Source organism: Carya illinoinensis, chromosome 15, assembly GCF_018687715.1.
Source record: "Carya illinoinensis cultivar Pawnee chromosome 15, C.illinoinensisPawnee_v1, whole genome shotgun sequence".
Taxonomy (NCBI): domain Eukaryota; kingdom Viridiplantae; phylum Streptophyta; class Magnoliopsida; order Fagales; family Juglandaceae; genus Carya; species Carya illinoinensis.
Window position 1 is genome coordinate 17,012,825 of NC_056766.1, and position 24,276 is coordinate 17,037,100.

Here is a 24,276-nt window from a genome sequence, read left to right on the forward strand (position 1 = left end):
TGCGTGGTCGTTACCTACGATGTGGCACTGGAGCCAGGGTGTGTGGATGACCCCAAAGGGAGGTCATGGTACATACGGATTAATGGGTTAATGGTTTGAGCTTGATATGGGCCAAATGTGACTTTTGGCGTGATATTTGGAAAGGTTATGTTTTTGAACCAAATGGGAATTTTGGCGTGCGTGAAAAAAATATAATTTTACGGGTTTTGTGCATTGGCATCCTTTCATGCATATTGTTTGAGTTTTATATGTTTTTATCTGGTGGTGTTTGGATTTTACTTACCTGCGGCACCATTTTGGTACCGTAGATTTTGGTGCAGAGATCGAGGATGAGGAGGAGGAGGCTGGGCCCGAGGATGCGGCTCCGCCGGGGTGCTGAAGTTTATGTTTTGTATTTGGTTTAAAACTATATTTGTGTCTTATAATATTTATTTATGTATGTTTTGAACAGCTTTGTATCAAATAAGAAAAATGCTGGTACTTAGTCATGACTTTTGTTATCCGCTGCGTATTTCTTTTTGCACATTTGTTGCTTTTACGCACACTTGACACTCATCGCTAGGATGATGACCCGTGATGTCATCATCCGGACGTCTCGATTTTTCCATGTCCGTGCATGGGGATTTGGGGGCGTCACACAGAATATGAATTGACTTCTCTTTGATCTAATTATGAGTGCAAATCAATATGCGCCCTCTGGTGCTAACAACTAACTTTGAGGCTACAATACAAATAGGGATGACCTAAATACTACGAGCTATGTCTCCAAGGATAAGATACTTGATGGCATTAGTTTTTCACCAAGATAAGATATCATACCCTCGTGTAAATGGGTGCGAATCCGATGCCAACTATTTATCCAACTCCAACTGGGCCTCTCGAACCAACAGGTCCTACTCCAACCTTTCACCCCACTCCAACGTATGCCTTTTCCCCATCCTAACTTTGGGAGGAGGTGGCCAGTAGGTGTAGGTGCAGGAGTATTATTACCCTTGAATGCGGCAAACTCATCAAAAAATCTATCAAGACTTCCCTAACTCTTGCCCCAATATGATCCGCCTATGCCTTCTCATGCACTAATCTCAATCCGTACACCATGCCATCAATTTAATTATGGGAGTCAAGAACAACAGTCACATATAGGAAAATGTCATCCTAGTTAAATCTCTTCAATACTTGTCATACTTGACTCTCGTGTCCAATGACATTTCCTGTAGCCAAGTTTGGTTACTCTAGCACATGTCATCTAATTCTTATTTCATCTTTTATATTTGCTAACAAAAATCCCTGGATGTAGGGTGCAAAGAATTGGAAATCCTAGTTGTGACCTTGTAGAAAAGCATAAAAAAAAGTCTACAAAAATCCTAACAACCTTTCAATCATCATTAATAGACTTGCCTAATCCGTCATCATCCTTAAAATATTTGGCATATTGAATATCTTCGTCACCCATTAGCGCAAATGTTGACTCATACTCTTGGGCCGTCTTCAACATCAAGAAGGTTGAATCCCATTTTGTAAGAACATCAAGACAAAGGCTCTTCTTGCACTCAATACTTGAGGCCTTCATAACAACCTTGAATTTCTCACATCTAGCAGGTGAAGATCTCAAAAACCTCATTGCACTTCTAACCCTTGCAGCCAAATCATCAAGATCTTTCAAACCATCACTTACAATAAGATTTAGAATATATTCAGCACATCTCACATGCAAACCTCACTACCCATGATTGACTTATTGGCCCTTCTACGATAGGTTTTAAGATGCTCCAAAGCCATATCGTTAGAAGATGTATTGTCAACCGTTACTGTCACAACCCACTACAACTCCCCCTCCTTTATTGTGGCCTCAAGGCCCTCCCAGTTGTCTCTCCCTCGTGACTGAAAATTTGACAAAATTTTAAACTTTTTTTTTGTTTAATTTCTAATCACAATCTATAAAATATGTTGTTAAAGACATATAATTAAAATTTTGGATAGATGTCCATGTTTCAGTGATGAGGCAAAGTCTTTGACCCACCAATTGGTTTTTCAACAAATCTTTTTCTACACCGTAATGCTTCCTAATATCTTTTGCCACCGTGTGGTGAGAATGAAGGTTAAACCTAAGTTCCAAGTATTTAGAATATACTTAGAACCCTTTCCTCTTAACAAACCGAAATGGTTACTAGTCTACTATGACCATACGAGTCAAGTGTCTCCTACACTTCTCCAAATCATACTTTTTAAATCAATTCAACTTCTCCCCTACTCCCATCTGCCATTTTTTTAAGTCCAATCTCTATTCTAGATTGACTATTTTCTTGTAAAGATTTTAATAGTAGACTCTTTTTGCATTGCTCTTCTAAGTGAACCATCATTTGGGATGTATCATGTATCCTATAGTAATATCCATACCCTTTACTACAATGGTCACACTTACCTTAGGGGTTATTGGGGTCACCACCCTCTATTTTGGAGAAGTGAAACCAAACAACTGAAACTTATTTTTTGCTTAGTGGGGGCATGGGGGCAAGGGTAAGGGTAGGTGTAGGGACAGTGGTAATGGCAAGGACAGGGGTAGGGCTAGGGGTTTAGGTAGGAGAAGCAGAGCTAGCACTAAAAATCTAACTGACTCTCCGTTCTCATTGACTCGCAAATATCTGAAATAATATAAAAATCACACAATAATTAAAACTATACAATCATGAACATCAAAACATAATAGGGTTTCGATATCGAAACCCCAAAAAAGAATAGGATTTGGATTGAAACCCTAAATTAATTTAGGGGGTTCAATATTAAAACCCCTAACATAATTAAGGATTTCAGATTAAAACCCTAAACTTATTTAAGTTTTCAATCAGAAACCTTATTACGTACACAATTTTTTCATAAAAATTTATTATCAGAAATTCTCACAACAAACATGCCAATCTCCATAAGTTTTATGGGCAGGGACTGGCCCAACCCAACCCTCGTACCTTCTAGGAGCCCAAATGTGGGCAAGTGACCCCACCACCCACTTCTGCTAGACGGGAGAATCGCCCTACCCAAGCGCCCTGTCCAAGTGGGGGTTGTGGGTAGGGTGGTTCGGATGGGGGTGGGGTGTAGGGTGGCATTGCCCTTACCAACTCCTCTCTCTCTCTCTCTCCAAAGTTTCTTTCCATTAATGTCTACCTTTGATTCTCACGAGATCTCCAAATTTTCTCCCTATCACATTTTACCATCACTTTTGATTTTCCAATTCCTTACCTACTCCTCTCTCTCTCTCTCTCTCTCTCTCTCTCTCTCACACACACACACACAGAGCATGAGACCCACCTTACCTACTGTATTTTGCCTTTACTATTGATTTTTCGAAGATAGAGTTTGGGTATTGTATCTTATTTTCTATTGATGAATGCATTACACTATAACAAAGTACTGTTGCTTCTGATTTTCAACAACAAATAATAATGAGTCAAGGGGCAAGCAATGGTTGACTAAAACAATTACTCAGTGATGCCCAAATCATATCTTGAAAGTGCGTTTTTTGGATTAGTTCATTAATTGAGTGTCGTCTGCCTCTGGTCCAAGCTAGTAAGAAGATGAGGGTTACCTAGTTTACTCCTTGCTACTTGAGAATCAAAAGTGTTAGCATGTGGCCATCATGTATATATATTCAAGTGCTATGAAACAGGTTGTATAGTAAAACTAGTTTATAGCTACACTTGTCAAGCTTTATAGATAAAAAGGTTTTATATTTGTTCTTTCCCATGTTGTGGCATATTCATGCTGATTGATTTTCTAGCATGCACAAATTAAGAATCATGTGGGGGATTATATTTTGTGCTTAGCAGATTTGTAAAACCTTAATTTCAAAAGGATCATCATTTTATTGGGAGTAGTTTTTAACATTATTATCAGAAGTTAATGTTAGCTAGTTCAATAGACCATAGAGAGAGTTTGGGCGATGAAAGAGGAAGACGATAGATGGAACAATGGCAATTGTGGAGGAAAGGACACTGACGGAAGAAAGTCTGAAAAATCATTATAAAATTTGAAGGCTCTCACTTGTGGAAGAGAGGATGCCGCCAATCATTTCATCGACTATCTTGGGCAACAAAAGTGGAGCGATGGAGGCTAAAACCAGGCTAAAAGCATTGGAATATTATCAAAGTCCACATTCAAATGTTAAGTTTTTAACCTTTGAATGTTTAGTTTTTACATTCAGATGTTACTTAAGAGTGTCATTGGGTTTTTATGAAAGTTCATGAGTAACATTCGAATGTACTTGTGACAAAAACTAACTGTCATTACAAGTTGATGAATAAACAGTAAATTGTTCAATTATTAATGTTGGGTCACCAAAAATGTCACAAATCTGATCATCACAATTTTTTGTGATAGAAGAATAGTAAATTATTAGCAAGCTAGACTAAAGTAATATCATTAAATCCGATTTATGTCATAAAAAACCAAATATGTATTTTAAAACAAGCGTTGGATTTATAGTTGGCATGTTAATTATAATTACTGTAAAGGCAAAAATTGACTAGGATTAGATGACTAAATGATAAGATTTATCTTATCATTATTTGATTAAATTTGGATGAATGATAAGGTTTATTTTATCATTATTTGATTAAATTTGGATGAATGTAAAATAAATTTTAATTTGTATCTAAACAATATTGAGTCTATTTAGAAGTTTTAGGAGTTGTTTAGATAAGGCCCTGAAGTCAAAATCGAGTTCTGATAGTTTTGCCCTTATCCAGAAGAAATCTGAAACAGAGTTTAGTATATAACAGAAGAAGTTATCGCGAAATGTTAGCAGTCCGTCGGTACGCATTTTTGCGTCTGTTGCTAACCGTCAGTAGAGTCCTACTGCAACTAGAACTCTTTCCAGACTTTCTATTTAAAGGGATTCGATTTTGTATCTTCTTAAGGATTTCAAGCCACGAATTTTACAGAGGAGATTCTGAGCGTTTATGAGAGAAAATTCACTTGAGAATTTTCATGAGATTTTTCATATCTTCTTGAGTGTAATCTTGCTTTGAGTGTGAAGCAACATCGATTGGATTTAAGCCTCTGGAGTTCCAGAAGGGAAGTCAACATTTGAAGATCGCCAGAGGTTCTGGCTGCTACTGCGGTAGAAGACAAACGGGTCGTTTGTCTAGGCAGGTAAGAGAGTCGAATTGCAAAGGTTTTGTAATTGATTATTGCTTGTAACTGTTCTTCAAATAATAAGATTGACTTTCCTGAGTTTGGCTGCCCCGTAGGGTTTTACCTTTAAAGAGTTCTTTAAAGGGTTTCCCTTCATAACCAATCGTTGTGTTTTGCAAGTTTGACTATTTATTTTAAAGTATTTGATTTGTTTTATAATTTTGATAATTGAGATCTAACTTATTTGTTCAAAGAAATTGGTAGACAATTTCGTGGTTTTACAGGGGTACGTTAGGAATTTCAATTGGCATCAGAGCGTGGTTCACTTATTCGAGTGTGATCCGTGCCCTTGTAGATCATGTCGACGTCACTATATGTTCCACCATACTTCGATGGGGGAAAACTATGCTTATTGGAAAGTTCGTATGAGCGCTTTTCTCAAGTCTTTGAAAGAACGTGTATGGCATTTGGTTGAACGAGGATGGACTAAACCCGAGACATCTATAGATGATTGGACAAAAGATGAAATCAGCAATTGCAATTTGAATAGCAAAGGACTTAATGCTATTTTCATGGCGGTATCTTCCGAAGAATTTAAAAGAATCTCCATGTGCGAGATTGCTAAAAAAGCTTGGGATATTTTGGAGGTTATACATGAAGGCACAAGAATAGTAAAAAATTCGAAATTGCAAATGCTAACATCAAAATTTGAAGAGATTAAAATGTTGGAAGATGAAAATTTTAATAATTTTTATGCTAAACTGAATGATATTGTGAATTCCAGGTTTAATCTCGGCGAGAAGGTGGAGGATTCAAGGATCGTGAGGAAAATTCTAAGGTCTTTACCAGAAAGATTTCGACCCAAAATTACCGCTATTGAAGAAAGTAAAGATCTTGATGCAATAAGGGTAGAAGAACTGGTAGGTTCTTTACAAATGTATGAATCTTTGCTTCCTCAAGCAAGAAAAGGTAAGTTTATTGCCTTAAAAACTATAGAAGAAAATCAAGAAGATTTTTCTGATGAAGAAAATCTTAACAATGAGGATATAGATCTCATAGTAAGAAAGTTCAGAAAATTCATGTTTAATAAAAAGTATAGTGGAAAGAAAAAAAGAGGTAAAGAATTTTCTGCAAAGAAAAATTATTTTGAAAAATGGAATAAAGAAAAATATGATGAAGTAAAGTGTCATGAATGTTCTGGTTATGATCATATAAGAATTGAATGTCCAAATTTCAAGAAAAGTAAAGGAAAAGCATTGAATATCACATTTAGTGATAGTTCAGAATCTGAAATTTCAAGTTCATCATCTGATTATGACAATACTTTTGTGGCTTTTTCTACTATTGTTAATGATTTTTCTGATATTGAGCTAACAAAATCTGAAAGTGATGATGACAATAGTGATTTGGAGGTTACTCTAGTTGTGGATGATCATGAGTTGAGTTTACAAGAAGCTTACAATGATGTGTGTGAAGAAGTGATCAAATTAAAGAAACTCAACAAGAAGTTGTACAAGAAAGTCACTAATATGGAGAGTGAGAAAAATAACTTGTCTGAAGCATTCAAAATTTCTGATATTGAAATAACAAGATTAAGGGATCAAAAAATTGCATTAGAAAAAGAGTTGGAAAAGGTTCAAGAAAAAACAGCAACACAAAAATTAGAAGAGATGTTGAGTATTCAAAAATCTAGTTGTGATCGCACGGGTTTGGGGTATAAGACTTCCCAAGATATGGAACTTAAAGACTCATCATCCGCTGCCACCTCATCAAAAGATATCATTTTTGTTAAAGGAAGTCAAGATGAGGAAACTCCAAAGAAGGCCGTGTCTACAACTCATGTTCCAAGAGCCTCACATGATAGATTAATGACAAAGAAGCCCAACCAAGGTAAGTGCAAAGGTAAGTTTATTCTTATTTGTCATTATTGTGGTGTTGTTGGTCATATAAGACCAAATTGCTTTAACTTGAATAAAGTGAAGAAAAATGAATGTGAAAGAAATCCAAAAAAGAAAGGAAATAGTCTAGAGAATCAAGTTTGTTATATGAGTCAACAAATCAATTTTTTAAGTCTCAAAATTGGTGAAGTAGCAGATTTTTGCTTTCAAAATAAAGAAAAGATAATACAAAGTGATGTTGAGAAAAAGAATAGGCCAAAATTTAAAGCAAAGTGGGTGGTCAAAGAGGATGCCATGTCACATTAATGGATAGGACTACTTGCATGTTCTTGCATCCGTTATATTATTGCATTAGCCTAAGACATACATTTTATTTTTCTGTTTTGTTTTACGTTTCTGTTTTTCAGTTTTAAATAAGAAAAATATAATATAAAAAAAAATTCTGGTTTTGTTCAAAACTTTTCTTTAAGAAAAGTGCATGCTTGATATGTCAAAGTTTGAACATTTGTGTTCTCACTTAATAAATTCCTGAACCTATGCATCTCTCTACTTTGTGCAATTCACTTTGTGCATACTAACCCTATGGATTATATTGGCAAAGTTCATTTTCAATGCACAGTGAGAAACTTATATGTATGTTTTTTTTATAATTAAAGTTCACATCATTTAATGAAGATGCTCATCAAAGAGGGAGTTCATGCCTTGAATTGACTAATACTAGTTGAACCTAGTACATCAATAAATATCTCTCCTCTTGCCAAACACAAAGAGTTGATCCATATAGAAAAAGTCGGTGTTAATTCATTGCGGAAAAAGACAAACACCCTACATGGATCTACCACCTTAAAGTGCTTATAGAAAAAATCGTTGCTCTAATCATTATGGAAAAAGATGAGCAACAAACATGAACACAAAAAGGGAGTGTACAAACTAGTGTTTAGAGGAGATGCTCATGTATCTAGGCTCTAGCATAAAGTTTGAATTTTAAGGTGAAGCAACAAACTCTTGTGAGCATCTATAAGAAGCTATCTTTCAAGAACAAAGGTATAAAAAAAATAAAAAAAAATATTGAAGAAAGTAGTTCATAAAAATGCTATGTTATAAGTATACTCACTCACACACTCACATGAACTTTGACATTGATGATCTTATGAGAAGTGAACATCCATAGTAATTGTTGCAAATAAGAGGGTGTACTCTATTGAATTTGTTTTGTGAGTTACACTATGTTTGAATTAAGATGCATCTAGGCATGTTACTTGCCCTTTTTGTTTTTTTTTTTTATAAAAAAAAATTCAATGGGTTATTTTTTGTTATATCTACTCTATGCATGTATTGAGGACGTTTTTTGAGTGAGTTCTTGATCTTTGTCATTCGGTTTTCATGGTATGCCCACCAAGTGTTTGTTTTTTTGTCTCAACCAAGTTGTCTCAATCATTTACTCATTGTTTAAATATACATTCATGCTCATACATCATGTGCATTTAATCCATGAAAAATTGAGACACATGTGAGTTGTTCATCATTTCTTAGTATCTTCATCTTGGCTCACATAAGTGATATTTATTTTATTTTGTGTCTTGTCAGATTAGTGACAAAAAGGGGGAGAAAAACAAATTGGAATATCTTGATATTATGAATTTTAGGGGGAGTTTGAGTAAGTGGAAGTTTAATGAATTTGCTAAAAATAAAAAGGGGAGCAGCAGAATATTGAGGGGGAGAACTAAGTATTGAACATGGTTATTGATGATGACTAGAACACTTTCTTTTTGTCGGTTTACATTACATCTAACCTTTGATTATTATTGGGACTAATTTCAAGGAATGGTCTATGTCATTTCTTATCATTAATGTATTAAGATATTTTTCACGAGATCTTGATCTGCTGGTTGTTTTTGTCTTAGGTACATACTACATTCATCAAGTTGGTTTTGTGACCGATCCGCCAAAGGGAAGATTGTATATGCAAGACATTCATCAAGTTAGTTTTGTCACCAATCCGCCAAAGGGGGAGATTGTAAAGGTAAAAATTGGCTAGGATTAGATGACTAAATGATAAGATTTATCTTATCATTATTTGATTAAATTTGGATGAATGATAAGGTTTATCTTATCATTATTTGATTAAATTTGGATGAATGTAAAATAAGTTTTAATTTGTATCTAAACAATATTGAGTCTATCTAGAAGTTTTAGGAGTTGTTTAGATAAGGCCCTGAAGTCAAAATCGAGTTCTGATAGTTTTGCCCTTATCCAGAAGAAATCTGAAACAGAGTTTAGTATATAACAGAAGAAGTTATCGCGAAATGTTAGCAGTCCGTCGGTACGCGTTTTCGCGTCTGTTGCTAACCGTCAGCAGAGTCCTACTGCAACTAGAACTTTTTCCAGACTTTCTATTTAAAGAGATTCATTTTTGTATCTTCTTAAGGACTTCAAGCCACGAATTTTACAGAGGAGATTCTGAGTGTTTATGAGAGAAAATTCACTTGAGAATTTTCATGGGATTTTTCATATCTTCTTGAGTGTAATCGTGCTTTGAGTGTGAAGCAACATCGATTGGATTTAAGCCTCTGAAGTTCCAGAAGGGAAGTCAACATTTGAAGATCGCCAGAGGTTCTGGCTGCTACTGCGGTAGAAGACAAACGGGTCGTTTGTCTAGGCAAGTAAGAGAGTCGAATTGCAAAAGTTTTGTAATTGATTATTGCTTGTAACTGTTCTTCAAATAATAAGATTGACTTTCCTGAGTTTGGCTGCCCCGTAGGGTTTTACATTTAAAGAGTTCTTTAAAGGGTTTCCCTTCGTCACCAATCGTTGTGTTTTGCAATTTTGACTATTTATTTTAAAGTATTTGATTTGTTTTATAATCTTGATAATTGAGATCTAACTTATTTGTTCAAGGAAATTGGTAGACAATTTCGTGGTTTTACAGGGGTACGTTGGGAATTTCAATTACAAATTGAGATCATATACTATTGAATATTAAATCAAAGATGCTAATATCTTGATAGCGTTCTGAGTAAGTTCTCAACACTAAGTTTCGCCTAAGGAGCAATTAAGAAAAATGAACATTTGTGATGAGTTATTTACGACGAGAATGACTAATTGAGATGAGAATTGACTCATTTTGGTAAGAAATTGTCATTTTTACAAACTAGTTACAAATAAGTGGTTTTTTTTTTTTTTTTTTTGAGTAAAATTGACCACCAATTTTGTGAACATGCTACATGATGAGGATTGATTAGCCACTTGCAGATTTTTTTTTTTTTTTCTAAGCAAGTATATTATAGATGTATTTAACGATTACATGATACCATAGTCAATAGGGTGGGAGTCCCCAAAATTCATCCCAAACCTGCAAATACAACATAAGAAAAAAAGAAAAAAAAAAGGGATCTAAGGCCAATGACTTGACCCCTACCCATTTCTCACAAGGGGAAGCCGCTTGAACCGATTTTGATATACTCCGAAAATGAATTGTAAGATTGCAATTGGAAGTCGCAGCAAAGTGTTATGTGCTGCATTTTGTTGGCCTGGACTGGTTGCCAAAGAATTCTACTACCTCTTTCACACTATCCTTGGTTAGGGAAAGCAAAAATATAGAGAGGTAGTAAACTGGAGATGCATCTAATCGTTGACAGATGACGGCTCGGGACAGTGGTGGCATGTGGCTCCCACGCACCAAGCTAGGAGAGTGAGGGATGGTTGGGCCCAAAGTACCTAAGGTCACTGGCTTAGAAATGCCACGTGTGGCAGTAGCATGCCCCCTTAGTGTGGAGGTGTGTGGAGGCAGCATGCTCCCTTGTGTGAACTACTTGCTCATTTGTTCATAGTAAATAATATTTGTCATTAAATTATGATTAGTAATATTTGGCCTCTTTTGCTGGCTATATATTGAATGCCAATTTTGAAACTTTATTTGTAAACTCTGATATATTATTTGGTAATCAAAACCTAGAACGATCCTACATCTTTTTAATTCCTTCCATGTACATTTTTATTCTTATAACATTTTTGAACTTTCCAAAGTACCCTGTAGCGTAACACAAAGATCTACCAATTCATTCAAAAAATTAGTTAGTAGTCAATCATGCGATTATTTAATAAATAAGCAATAACATTAAGTAAATAAATTGCATCACACCAAAATGGTTAACGAAGATAAATCCTTTAAAGAACTTTTTAAAGATAAAACCCTACGAGACAATCAAATCCAGAAAACTCAATTTTAATAATTGAAAATCAAGTTACAAGCAAGTTCTCAATTACAAAAATTTTATTAATTGACTATCTTACTTGACCAGATAAACAACCCTTTTCTCTCTACCGCAATAACAGCCAAAACCTCTAATAATCTTTAAATATTAACTTTTAACTTCTAATAATCTTCCAGTGACTAAAACTCGACCAGTCAACTCTAGAAAATATCCAGATCTGAATATTCTACATATCCTAATCAATAGGATCCCTTAAATAAACAATATGCAAATAGTTTTAGTTTCTATAGGATTCTGCTGACAGAGCGAGTCTGTCACAAAGAAATCTCTTGACAGAATGCTAACACTTTGCAATAAATCCTCTTTGTAGCAACTGATCACAATCCAACTTTTTTTTTGGGTAAGTGCAGATTCTTTGGAACTTGATTTTGACACATGACTTATCTAAAACAATCACTAATACCTCCTAAGTAAACTTAATAGTGTTATAGATAAAGTTAATAATTAATTTACATTCATCTAACATGCAAACTTAATGATAGGATAAATTTTATCATTTTAGTCATCTAATCCTATTCAAACTTGTCAACTTAGTCACCTAGTCCTAGCCAAACTCTTGCATCTATAATCTGCCCATTTGGTAGATTGGTGACAAACTCTTGAATCTACAATTTCCCCCTTTAGTGGATTGGTGACAAAATCAACTTTGATGAATGTAATATAGACCTATCAAAACAAAACTAGAAGACAAAAAACTGAGTAGAAATTCCAAGCAAATAATCAATAAAAAATAATGATATAAAATAGTGACTAAAATTAGTACTATCAAAATTCACAATATTTAAAATCTAATTTAAAGTTTAAGCATGTTCTAGTCTAACATCAAAATTATATCCGGAAAAATAAACTTAAATGAAATTAACCATCAAGTAAAAGTTTCTAAAGTAATTTTTTCAATTCAAAATCTAGTTCTCTCCCTCAATATTAAATTATCTTAAAAAAAAAAAAATCAATTCTCCCTCAGTAACCCACTTACTCCATCTCCCCCTAAATTTCACAATTCCAAAATAAATCAATATGCTCTTCTCTCCACTCCTCATTTTTGTCACTAATCTAACAATAATCACTATATTTCCAATGATAATATCCAACACTTGCTGCATTTCCAATGATAGTTGTCATATGTGAATATCATATGTGAAAGGTCAGTACTGGTAGCAATATATTTCTTCCTCTTTGCTCTCTCTTTGAACCTCATTTGGGATAACTAAACCAACAAGGTCGGAATGAAAATAAAAATGATCAAAATTAGAGAAGTCTGAGGGCCATGAAGTACATGACATGATGAACCATTCGAAAGTGTCTTAGCTCTCCACAAAACTAACCACTTTTATATTCTAAATGTATGGACAAGAGAACCACAAAAATTATGAGAAAATAAGGATCATGGTTTGGTTGAGGTATAAACCCAAACACTTGGTGGGCACTAGCTAAAACTTGAAATAAACAATGCCATAACCCACCAAAATCAAGCCTTTATACATCAAGAATTTAAATCCATGTAAACCCATGTGTAAATGCATACTCAAACCAACAAAAATCTAAGCCCCAACTTCACACATCAAAAACCAAAATCTCAATCTCTATGTATATGTGTGTCGAGCCCTAGAATTTGAAAAAGAGAAGTATTTGAATGAAGTAATCTTACCATGATATAGAATCTAGACTAGGATTATCACAAGAAAGTTGAAACGATGAGCAATGAGGTTAGGGCTTGAGGAAAAAGGGTTGAGGGAGTGTCGTGGGCTTTGTTATCACAAGAAAAGGGAAATTATATCGGGGAGGGGGACTGGGTGAGTCTTTGTGACTTAAGTCACTTAAGTGAGTTAAAACAGTGCATGTGCACTCTGCCTTAGCATCCCATTGGGACTTAATCCATTAAAACAGAGACCAACTCCTCGACTTCTACTCTAGAATCACACATTCCCAACAATAACCCATAAAAAAAATAAAAATAAAAAAATAAATTAAAATCATAAAAAGAATATAAAATATTTTTTATATTTTCACCACTTTATTTATCTGATATAAAATAAAATCTTTTTATAATTTTAAATAAAAAATAAATAAAACATAAACAATAATTAATTTTTTTCTTATATATAAAGAAATGAAGCAAATAATATGCCTAGATGCATCTCATTCAAATATAGTGTCACTCACAAAAAAGTAATATAAAATAAAATACACTCTTATTTGCAACAATCACAATGGATGTTCACACCTCATAAGTTCATCAATATCAAAGTTCATGCGAGTCATTGAGTTTGCAAATTAAACTTATATAAAATAATAATTTCTCTTTATCTCTTAGACATATTTTTGATATTATTGTTTATGAGTATTTCCTTCTTATAGATGCTCCTAAGAGATTGTTACTCACCTCAAAAATCAAACTTTACGCTAGGGTCTAGATACATTAGTTTCTCCTCTAAATACTAGTTTGCACAAGACATGTCTATGTTCGTTATTCATCTTTTTCCACAATGATGAGAGTAGCAATTTTTTCTATAAGGACTTAAGGGACAGATCTATGTAAGGTATTTGTCTTTTTTCTTTATTTATTTATTTTTTTTGCAGTGATTTAACACAAATTTTTTCTATATGGATCAACTATTTGTCTTTGGCAATGAGATATCTCTTTATTAATGTATTAGGTTTAATTAGTATTAGTCTTAAGGCACATACTCCCTCTATGATGAGCATCTTAATAATAAATATGGAACATAATTATAAAGAGCATAAAAGTAAGTTCCTTGCAGTGCTTATAATTAAACTTTGTCAAGATGAACTATAGGGTTAGTATATACAAAGTTAATTGCACAAAATGGAGAGATACATCAGCTCAAGAATTGACTATGTGAGGACTCAAGTGCTCGAGCCTTGACAGATTAAGTATAAACTTTCCTCAACTAAAAAAATAAAACTGAGATTCAACCCATAAAAATAGAAAATAACTCAAACAAACCAAACAAAAAGAGATGAAAATAAATAAAATAATGTGAAATGCATATTCTAAACTAATGATATGCAAGGAATGCAAGAACATGCAAGTGGTCTCATCAATTAATGTGACACGGCATCTTTTTTTATCACCCACTTTGCTTTAAATTTTGAGGACATATTTATATCATTACAACTTTTTCTGGTCTTATCCTTGTTGTTAAGACAAAATTTAGACAACTCACATACCTTGGCAATTATGGTGTTTATTTGTTGGTTAACTCTTGGATTTGGTTTCAAAGTGTCTTTACCTTTCATTTGATTTTCCTTAATTGTTATTTTTTCGCTTTAGCTCAAATTAAAGCAATATGACCTTATATGACTAGAAAATACCGCAATAATGACAAATAGGAAGAAACTTACCTCTAATCTTACCTTGGTTTAGCTTCTTTGAGGTTGATGTTTTATGTGGTTTTTCAAAATAACTTGACTTTGAAGCAATTTCTTTTGGAGCATCTACAACTTGACTTTCTTTGATAAAGACAATAGCCTTAGAGGTAGTGGCAGTAGATAATGAGATTTGATGTTCTTTGCCTTGAGAAGTTGTGTACGCCAATCCAATATGATCATAGTTGGACTTTTTCAAAGCTTAACATCTCATCTAATTTTTGAGTTGCTAATTTTTGTTGATTCTCTTGAGAACTCTTGAACTCCTTGTCTAGTGCATCCTTTTGAGTATTTATTCTAGATATCTCAACTTCAAGAATTTTTAGTGTCTCTGAAAGACAATACAAGAAATTTGGGATTTAGCCACATTTTGCTTCCCATGACAATCTCTAGTGGGAAATAGATGGCTTATGCCACAAAAAGCAACCAACGAAATAAATTTTCTGAAATGTCACGAGATTCCGTGTGGCGAGCCATAAATCGTGCCTATAATTGGCCTTCAATGACGATATTTTTGTCATGTTAAAAGGTGAGCGGGAATTAATTAGAGCAGTGGCCAATAATCAAAAGCTTTTCACACGGTTAGTGTATTGCTTCTTGGGAAACCATAGATGCGCCGAGCCCCAACCTGCGATTTTGCCTTACCTTCGACTACTCTCAGAAAGACTCGATCATCGATGGTGGTTTCCTTGTGTCGGCTCCTTTTGACTTCCAGTCGCTGCTGACAGTTGCCGCCCTTTTCAACCTCACTGTTGCCAGTTGGTGCCACTCACGACTAGGGCATTGATTTCTCTTCTCAAATCAAGCATCTCTCCCTCTCCCCCTTGGTAAATCTCTTGCCTATTGTTGCCTCTTCTTTGTGTGTGTATCTTTGGTGATTGAGCCCGGTTTCATTTTCACAATTTTTCATTGTATTTGTTTAGCTACGAATATACGTAATTAGGTCTAGGGTTTGATGCCAAATCCAAAATTAGATTTCCTTTCTTGGAGGTAGATCTATGCATATGCTAGAAATGTGTTCATACAAGTCAAGATGATCAGCTAATTAATTAGGTAAATTAATGGTTATTCCTTGGTTATGCACTCTATGTAAACACTTGCTGCCGATTGCCTTCTTGAGGTCTTCACACTGCGAAGGCTAGTTTTTTTTCAAATTACCATGAATTCCATGATATAGAATAGGAAAACTTCATTAATTAGCAAATTAATGAAGAAAACGAGGCTAGCATCATGTATAGATATAGAGATTTCCCTGAATAGTTGAGACTGATCCAAGTCCAGGATGATCAATCAAATACTCCTTGTCTTTTTCATTAGATATGTAGGATGTTGATCCAAATTAACATACATGTTTAGATTAAGTGCATTAACATGAGGTTATTACATATACATATATATATATATATATATGCCTATATATGTATATGTAATAACTGTACCAAGTTTGGTACAATCAAGGACTATTGACCAGTGTTTTTGGTACCGTACCGTACCGGTCACCAGGCCGGTACAGGTAAGGTACCTGTTTCGTACCGGCTGAAATACCGGGCGGTACCGGCCTGTATTTCGGCCTGTATCGGCCAGTATTTCGGTATTTCGGCCTTCATGTTTTTTTTTTTTTCATTTTTTTAAGTTATAATCTTATTTTTTTACCCCAATTCATATTAGACTATTTATAATTTATATATACATATGTATTCATGTATAATTTATTCATATATAGATTATTATTTTGAAATATAATTTATATATATATTTATATATATAATTTATTTATATATCGACAATCCCAAAACGGTACACGAAACGGTACCGGTACCAAAATATTTCGTTCCAGTGCCTTGACCGGTACGCCATCCGGTACGGTATTCAAAACATTGCTATTGACACAGTTTTTGTGCCATAATGCCTCAGCTTAAGATTCCATTGCATGTTTTCAGAGCCAAGAAAAAGAAAAGCACTTCTAATTAGTTTACTGAGATCTTAATTAAGAACTTGAATCATAAAGCATGAAATTCAAAAATTGGAGAGAGAGCACAATTATGCATTTTGGGTTTTAAATGGGAAACCTTCTTAGATATATTGGCTTATCTGGCTTTTTCTGATGAGTGAGAAGGCCAGCAAGAAAATAGGTTAGACCTTGTTTGTAACTCAAAGTTAACATGTTATAATGCTCTTGCCCTGTGTTCATCCAACTATGTATTTAATTAAAATGTTTTGTCAATCGCAGAAAATTTTGTGGTCCTATGAAAAATTGTGACTGTAAAATTACATACTACTAATTACCAGCACCATAGTCAATGCTTATACTGTGCTGCCAGCAACCTAAACATTATCATTAATGTTTAAAATATGGTAGGCACATAATCCTATAAGAATTTGCACAAACAAAACATCATCTTAAATGATGTTTAGACCACAATATTGTTTAATTTATGATTTTAGTTGAAAGCTGGTTGTGTAAATTTAGACAGTATCAAGTGTTATAAAACATAACACTTTCATGCTCTGCAAGGTGTATTGCCATGCTATAAGATTTGAGCATGCATGTCTTTCCAAAGGCTCTATCACCAATTGTGACACACTCGATGAATCTTGCCATATTGCATACGAAAAGCCCCACTTTTTTAATAAAAAGGAAGCTAAATTTCCAAATGAATCCTAGCTATGCTTCCTGATCTCTGCTGATCTTTACCTCCATTAATGAGTTAAAGACCCAATATATATTTCTTCTCTCTCTCTCTCTCTCTCTCTCTCTCTCTCTCTCTCGCCAGAAATAAACTACATAACAGAAAATCATGGAAATGGAGAGAAAGCAGGAAGAGGGTATTCGGAAGTTGAGGTTGAGTTCGAATATAATTTGTATAGAAAAGGTGGGGGGAGGTGTGGTGATATCATAATATGAGCAGCTAGCCTAGCACCAAAGTAGTTTTTTTTTTTTTTTTTTTTATGCCCTGCCTCTTTTATAATTACTATGAGGATTTGCTAATGGGTTTCTATTCCTTTACGGGGAAGGCCAAACTGAGCAACAAGGAGCCTAAGGACCAACAAAGTATGAGTTTGGTCGGAGTGTTGGTTGGTTAAGTATTGTACTGTACAGGAATGAGATTGGAGATGTTGATGAATACTAAGAAAAAAAACATTAATTTTAACTTTACAGTCCAAAACATGATGATGGAGAATTACTCACGTGTTAGATCTGGAATGAAGAAATATCTCCTCATGCACAAGATTAAACAAACATTCATGCATTCTTGGCATTTGCTAGCTTCACTGCTAGGCTGGAAAACATGCATGCATATGAGTTATATCAAAATTTTATTGATCAAAATCTCATGGGGTTGCTCATGAGAGTTTGGTTGTGGTGGTAAAAATCATAAGCTTGCTTGATCTTATACATATCTATGCAAGGTATTTCTCAACCCCTGAAGTTAAGTGATGCAGCAGAATTTTGCCTAATGTTGCAAGAAATAACCATTCATTCAAAAATGAACATGGATATTTGCTATAACTTTTGAATACTGTTTAAACTTATAATGTGGGCTAGCCTTTCACCATCATTAAATGCTGTGCATGTATATTACTTTTATATACATACATATATATATATATATATTATATGAGTTGGATATACTGTGGTCTTGGCTTGGTGTTTGGGTTTATAAATTGATGATATTAGTTTGTCAAATACGCACACGATCGCATATTAATTAAAGTAGTACTAAGGAAAGTTTATATGTGTAAAAAACTAGCTTTTCATGCATGTTTCTTTTATATATTGCATAGAGTAGAACAAGGCAAAATACTCAATAGTGGGTGTAATCTTTTAAGATTCTGTTATAGCAAAACGTCTCTGTGCATGCATATGATTGTTTTTGTCATTTTTTTTGGAGGATAGGAAAAAAAATGGCTTATTATAAAATCTCAGTGATTCTATCTTGTTTATACTTATATATTTTTCATATATAACCATGTGATTATGTAGCTACAATTTGTTGGGTTTAAGGCTCTATCATACACAGAACTAGTTTTGGTATACAATTTTAGTTTCAAGCACTTTAAAAAATTCAGCAGGTAACTATGTTAATTGTGTAAATTCTGAACTCAGTTCTATATTGTCCAAAATAGTTGCTTGAATTTGAGTGTCCGTAATGTACCGATTTTATTTTATTCTAAAGGTTTGTCAATACTGTATGGTGTACATTCAGAATTAATGAGTGTATTAGTAAACTGTTCTCAATCATTCATAAATGGCCTCTATTTAGGTACATACACGAAACTTCAGTTGATAGCAATATATTTGTCCTATTATTAGTCCATGAACCACAGTTGTTTTTAGATTTTTTACTTCCTACACTCCTCTAACAGAAAGCATTTATGGTAGTTCTATGTTTGTTTAGTGCTCTCGGATGGGGAATAGATTTTATATGGTAATTAGATTTGTCCATGAAAAGTATTATCATAGTTTTCTTGCATATTAATCATTTCTTTGAACGTCACTTTATGTCGAGAAACTTTCCGCTGGCCAAGAAGATCATATCTTCCTATCTCTAACACTGACCACAAACTGAATTGGACTGATCATTGAAGTTTTGGATATCACTTAAAAATGTATTTGCTTCAAGTTTTGCTCTCTAACTTATAGCATCGGAGGCAGCTGATAGTAGTGTTAATTTTAACATTTAAACTTATAACTTTTTTGATAACACATGATATGAAGCTAAAATTCCTTACAACTGAATGGATTTTCCATTGGTTTTGATATAGAGAACCTGTCTTTCCATCGATTGTCCACTCATATATTATAGATTTGTCAATTCATTGTGCCCTTTTTTGGCTTTACAGGGTGTTGCTGTAGCCAAAAAATCTTTAAAAACTAAACACAAAGGTGAGTATCTTTAAATGCACCTTTGCTGATTGGATTTTAAAACTATGATTGATGAGTTATCTATGCCATATATGCACTCTTTTCTGTTTGAATGTTTCTTTTTTTGATTATGTTGCAATTCATAAACTAAACCATATATTGTGTTTCATCCCATATGCAAGTATTGATACTTTATCAGTTATAAAGTATAGTGTTTAAACTGACCAGTGGAAATGATCATAACCAGCAATGATCGATAGTGTCATATCTTGCAGACATGGTTATATAGCTAGGAGCCATGGGTAGAAAATTGATGCAAAATGTTGTTACACTCTAAAATAAGGATTATTTTAAATCTTTTAGCAAGATTTTGTGTTTTTCACTTTTCAGAACTCTATAACAGCTTTTGGGATGCCACCTCAATCGTGCTAATAATTCTATGGCATCACTATGGCTCGGATGGGATGTTATTAGTTGTTGACTCTAGATTTGTAGTATGTGACGATAATTTTGCTAATGGTAATCACCTGTATTTACATTAGATTAGTTGATTTAACATTGTGATTAACTTTACTTTTAATAGTCATACCGTGCATGCTTGTCTTGTGGTTTATGAAGCTATTGCCTATGTCATAGTTATAGCCGGATCTGGTTAAATCATAACCACCTTCTTTCTTATACAAACCAGCACCCTATTGCAAGCATGAATACTTGGCTTGCCACCATTATACATTTTTCTGAGTCCTTGGGTGTTATATTTGTAGGTATGTCAATTGATTTTAAATTAATTCAAGCCAAACAAGGCTTTTGTAAATAACCCTGATTCGAAAAGGAGACATACATTTAAGTTGAAACACCCTTTGAAGTTGACATGTTTGTATTATGGTTTGAGGTTTACACTCACAAGGTGTTGAAGTAAGATTATGAGCCGTATATTTAGTGCATTGCTCATGGGACAATCATATAAGTTTCTTTTTATTTGTCAATTTGGCCTTGGAAGCTGAACTTTTTGGTGTTTCATGCTAAAGGCTATCACTTGCCAAGCATATTCAATCCTGAAATTCAATTGAATATGCGTGAACAAACCCTCTTTTACCACCATTGTGATATCATGGACTTGATGTATTGCCTAGTTAAAAACTTTTGTGAACGAGTATAAAACTTTCACAAAATAAAACTGCTCTGTCTAAGTAAATTATATAATACTTTATGTTTGAGGTTGGGCTTTTCATTAATGCAATGAAAACCAATTTGCCTAACTGAACTCTATAGACTTTAAATCTGGTTCTCAAAGCACACTTCATACCCGTTTGGGAATTGTCATCTCTTGTTGTATTATTAGTACGTATAATTATAAAAAGCCTGAAACATCTCATATTTGCCTCCTTTCAAATAGCCAGTTTCTTAAAACAATTAATCGCTTGCATATAACCATGCCATGATCAATAATATGATATATATTACAAAACTTTATCTTAATTCTCTTAATTGATTTCATATTCTATAGTTGTTCGTAGATATACTCTTACTTTTCTTTTAATTGTCATACATATACATATACATATATATTTATATATATAAATGTGGTGTTTGGTAATTACAAGGAATGTAGCTAGGACTATTGTATTCATTCCCAAATGGTCTTTCTTTTTCATTACAGTAATAATAAATTGACCAAGTTAATTTATTCTTACTAATAGGGAAATAGTGGGATCTAGAGCATAGGGCATTTCATCGAGAATAATGACACCCTAAAATCATAACACTACTTACTAGGTGCTATGACACCGCCCTTTCAAATAACCCTATGATATGTCAACAGTGTTCAACTATGAAGGTTTAAGCCCACCTTCAATAACAAGCGATGGTAGTTATAAATCCATACAATGTTGTCGATCAATCCTGTTCATTTGAAACAACTTTTTTCTTTCGTTACTATTGCTGCTTTCCTTCAACTAGTTTCGCAATAAACCATTACAAACTTTCATTATGTCCATAGTGTAACAAGAATTTCCTCATATCCTTGTTAACTTGTACAATTGCTTGTCACTCAACCAGATGGATAAGGCTTGGATGCATATTAAATATAGATTGCATTCCAGCGAATATGCTGATGGCGTTAAACAATTCATAGATGTGGCGAAGGCCTGTGCACCTGGTAGAGATTGCATTAGGTGTCCATGTAGGAGATGCCGAAATCGAACATTCCATCCCATTGCAATGGTTCAGGATCACTTGTTCATCTTAGGTATTGATACATCTTATATGGCATGGGTATTCCATGGCAATGAGGAAATTTTACTTGAAGCCACAGATTCAGAGGAAGAAGTTCCTCATGCCTATAACTACAATGACTACATTAATGATGTTGATGAGATGTTAGATGACATCCGTGTGGGATCCTTTATGGATAATTCTGGTGGAACAGAATTGAATTTAGATGAAGGGCCTTCACAACACACCACTGATGATTCGATACAACCTACCTTCGAATTGTTGCTAGAAAATGCAAGAAAGCCACTTTATCCAAGCTACACATACTTCTCAAAGCTATCAATCATAGTCAAGTTGTTTCACATAAAGACAGTTGGTAGTTGGATTGTGAAGTCTTTTGACATGATTATAAAGCTTTTGCAAACAGCTTTTCCTCATGCACTATTTTCGGCCTCATTCCACGATGCTCACTGCTTACAGTAGGGTTTGGGATTTAGTTACACAAAAATACATGTATGCCTAAATGATTGTGCCTTGTTTTGGAAAGAGCATGCTGATAAAGATGAGTGCCCTAAATATAATGCATCTAGGTGGGCCTCAATGCCAGCTAACCAACATAGGATACCCCAAAAAGTCCTCCGATATTTCCCTTTGAAGCCGCAATTGCAAAGGCTATTTATGTCAAAGAAGACTGCCCAATCCATGAGATGGCATATAGAAGAGCATGTTGACAATCCCAACTTCATGAGACATCCTGCTGATTCTAGGGTATGGAAAGACTTTGATAACAAACATGCTTGGTTTGCCCAGGATCCTCGTAATGTCAGACTTGGTCTAGCAAGTGATGGGTTCAACCCATTCAATAATATGAGCAAACCGTATAGCATTTGGCTAGTGCTACTTTTGCCTTCCAACTTGCCCCCTTGGTTATGCATGAAAGATCCATACCTAATGATGTCATTATTAATCCCTAGACCAAAGGCTCCGGGAAATGATATTGACGTGTTCTTGCGTCCCCTAATAGATGAGTTGACAGAATTATGGGAAGAGGGAATTCATACATATGACGCATACTTACGAGAATTGTTTCAGTTAAGGGCAGTTTTACTTTGGACCATTAATAACTTTCCTGCATATGCTAACCTTTTTGGTTGGAGCACGAAGGGTAAGTTGGCATGCCCTACATGTACCACTGAGATAGATTCACTGTGGCTTGTGCATGGCCGAAAACATTGTTATATGGGCTATCGTAGGTGGTTGGCGCCAGATCACAATTGGAGAAGGAAAAAGTCAGCTTTTAATGGTAAGGAGGAACACTGTCTCCAATCGAAAATGGTGGAGGGACAAGCTTTAATGGAGCAATTACATGAGGTCTCAAATGTGCAGTTTGGTAAATCGGCAAAGAAGAGAAAACGTATACCCAATGAACTTAATTGGATAAAAAAGAGTATCTTCTTTGAACTTCCATACTGGTTAGACTTGGGATTGTGACCTAACTTAGACGTTATGCATATTGAGAAAAATATTTGTGATAATGTTTTGGAAACCTTGATGAATATTGAAGGTAAAAGTAAGGACACCACTAATGCACGTAGGGATTTGGAAGATCTTGGACTAAGAAAAGAATTACATTTACAACATAATGGTAATCAAACTTCTATGAGCCTTGCTTGTTATATGTTAAACGTAAATGAGCAAAAGAGTTTTTGTGCACGCTTGGCAGAAGTTAAATTTCCTGATGGCTTTGTCTCAAATATTGTTCGGTGTGTCAACGTTACTGATGGAAAAATAATGGGAATGAAGAGCCATGATTTTCATATCTTCATGCAATATTTGTTGCCGGTTGTTATTGGTGGGTACCTACATTATGCATCGATATTTAATAGAGTTGTGTTCGTTTTTTGAAGAATTATGTTCACGAACACAAGACATAACAGTGTTGAATTGGCTTCAAGCTAACATACCCATCATTCTTTGCAAACTGGAAATGATATTTCCACCTGCATTTTTCAATATCATGGTGCATCTCACTATTCATCTGCCAGATGGGGCTTTGCTAACAGGACCTGTCCAATACAGATGGATGTACCCTTTCGAGAGGTAGATGGGTAAGTTCAAACGGTATGTCCGCAACAGAGCTCGTCCAGAAGGCTCAATTGCAGAAGCATATTTGCATGTCGAGTTCCTGACATTTTGCTCTATGTACCTTAATGATATCGAGACTAGACATAATCGAGAGAAACGGAACATTGACACAGTTGGACAAAGCTCCGTAGAGCCAAGTTTATTGGTTTTCTCCCAAAAGGTGCGCCCACTAGGGGCAGCAAGAATGGCAAAATTACTCAACGCTATGTTGGCCAAGGCTACTTGATACATCCTTAATAATTGTTCGGAGATTGAGGACTATCTAGAGTAAGTCCACTCTCATTGTCCATTTCAGCCTCAAATATATTGTGTATTTGTCAGTGGATAATCTTTTAATTAATGGTTTTTATATATTTGTAGG

General features: G+C 34.5%; 1 protein-coding gene across 1 annotated transcript; it reads left to right on the forward strand.

Annotated features, from left to right (window-relative positions):
- The first annotated feature begins 21,614 nt into the window (after nucleotides 1–21,614).
- LOC122296707 lies at nucleotides 21,615–23,675 on the forward strand. The gene is made up of 3 exons (XM_043106508.1): nucleotides 21,615–22,249; nucleotides 22,361–23,217; nucleotides 23,335–23,675. Exons 1-3 carry the CDS (start codon nucleotides 21,615–21,617, stop codon nucleotides 23,673–23,675), a joined length of 1,833 nt encoding a protein of 610 aa, XP_042962442.1.
- Nucleotides 23,676–24,276: the final 601 nt, after the last annotated feature.

Bases quoted from the DNA above. Each gene is read 5' to 3' on its own strand.
- LOC122296707 (XM_043106508.1), top strand. From the start codon at position 21,615: ATGGATAAGGCTTGGATGCATATTAAATATAGATTGCATTCCAGCGAA. The intron at 22,250-22,360 runs GTAGGGTTTGGG...TAATGCATCTAG, and splicing joins CACGATGCTCACTGCTTACA to GTGGGCCTCAATGCCAGCTA. The intron at 23,218-23,334 runs GTATCTTCTTTG...TGAATATTGAAG, and splicing joins ACTTAATTGGATAAAAAAGA to GTAAAAGTAAGGACACCACT.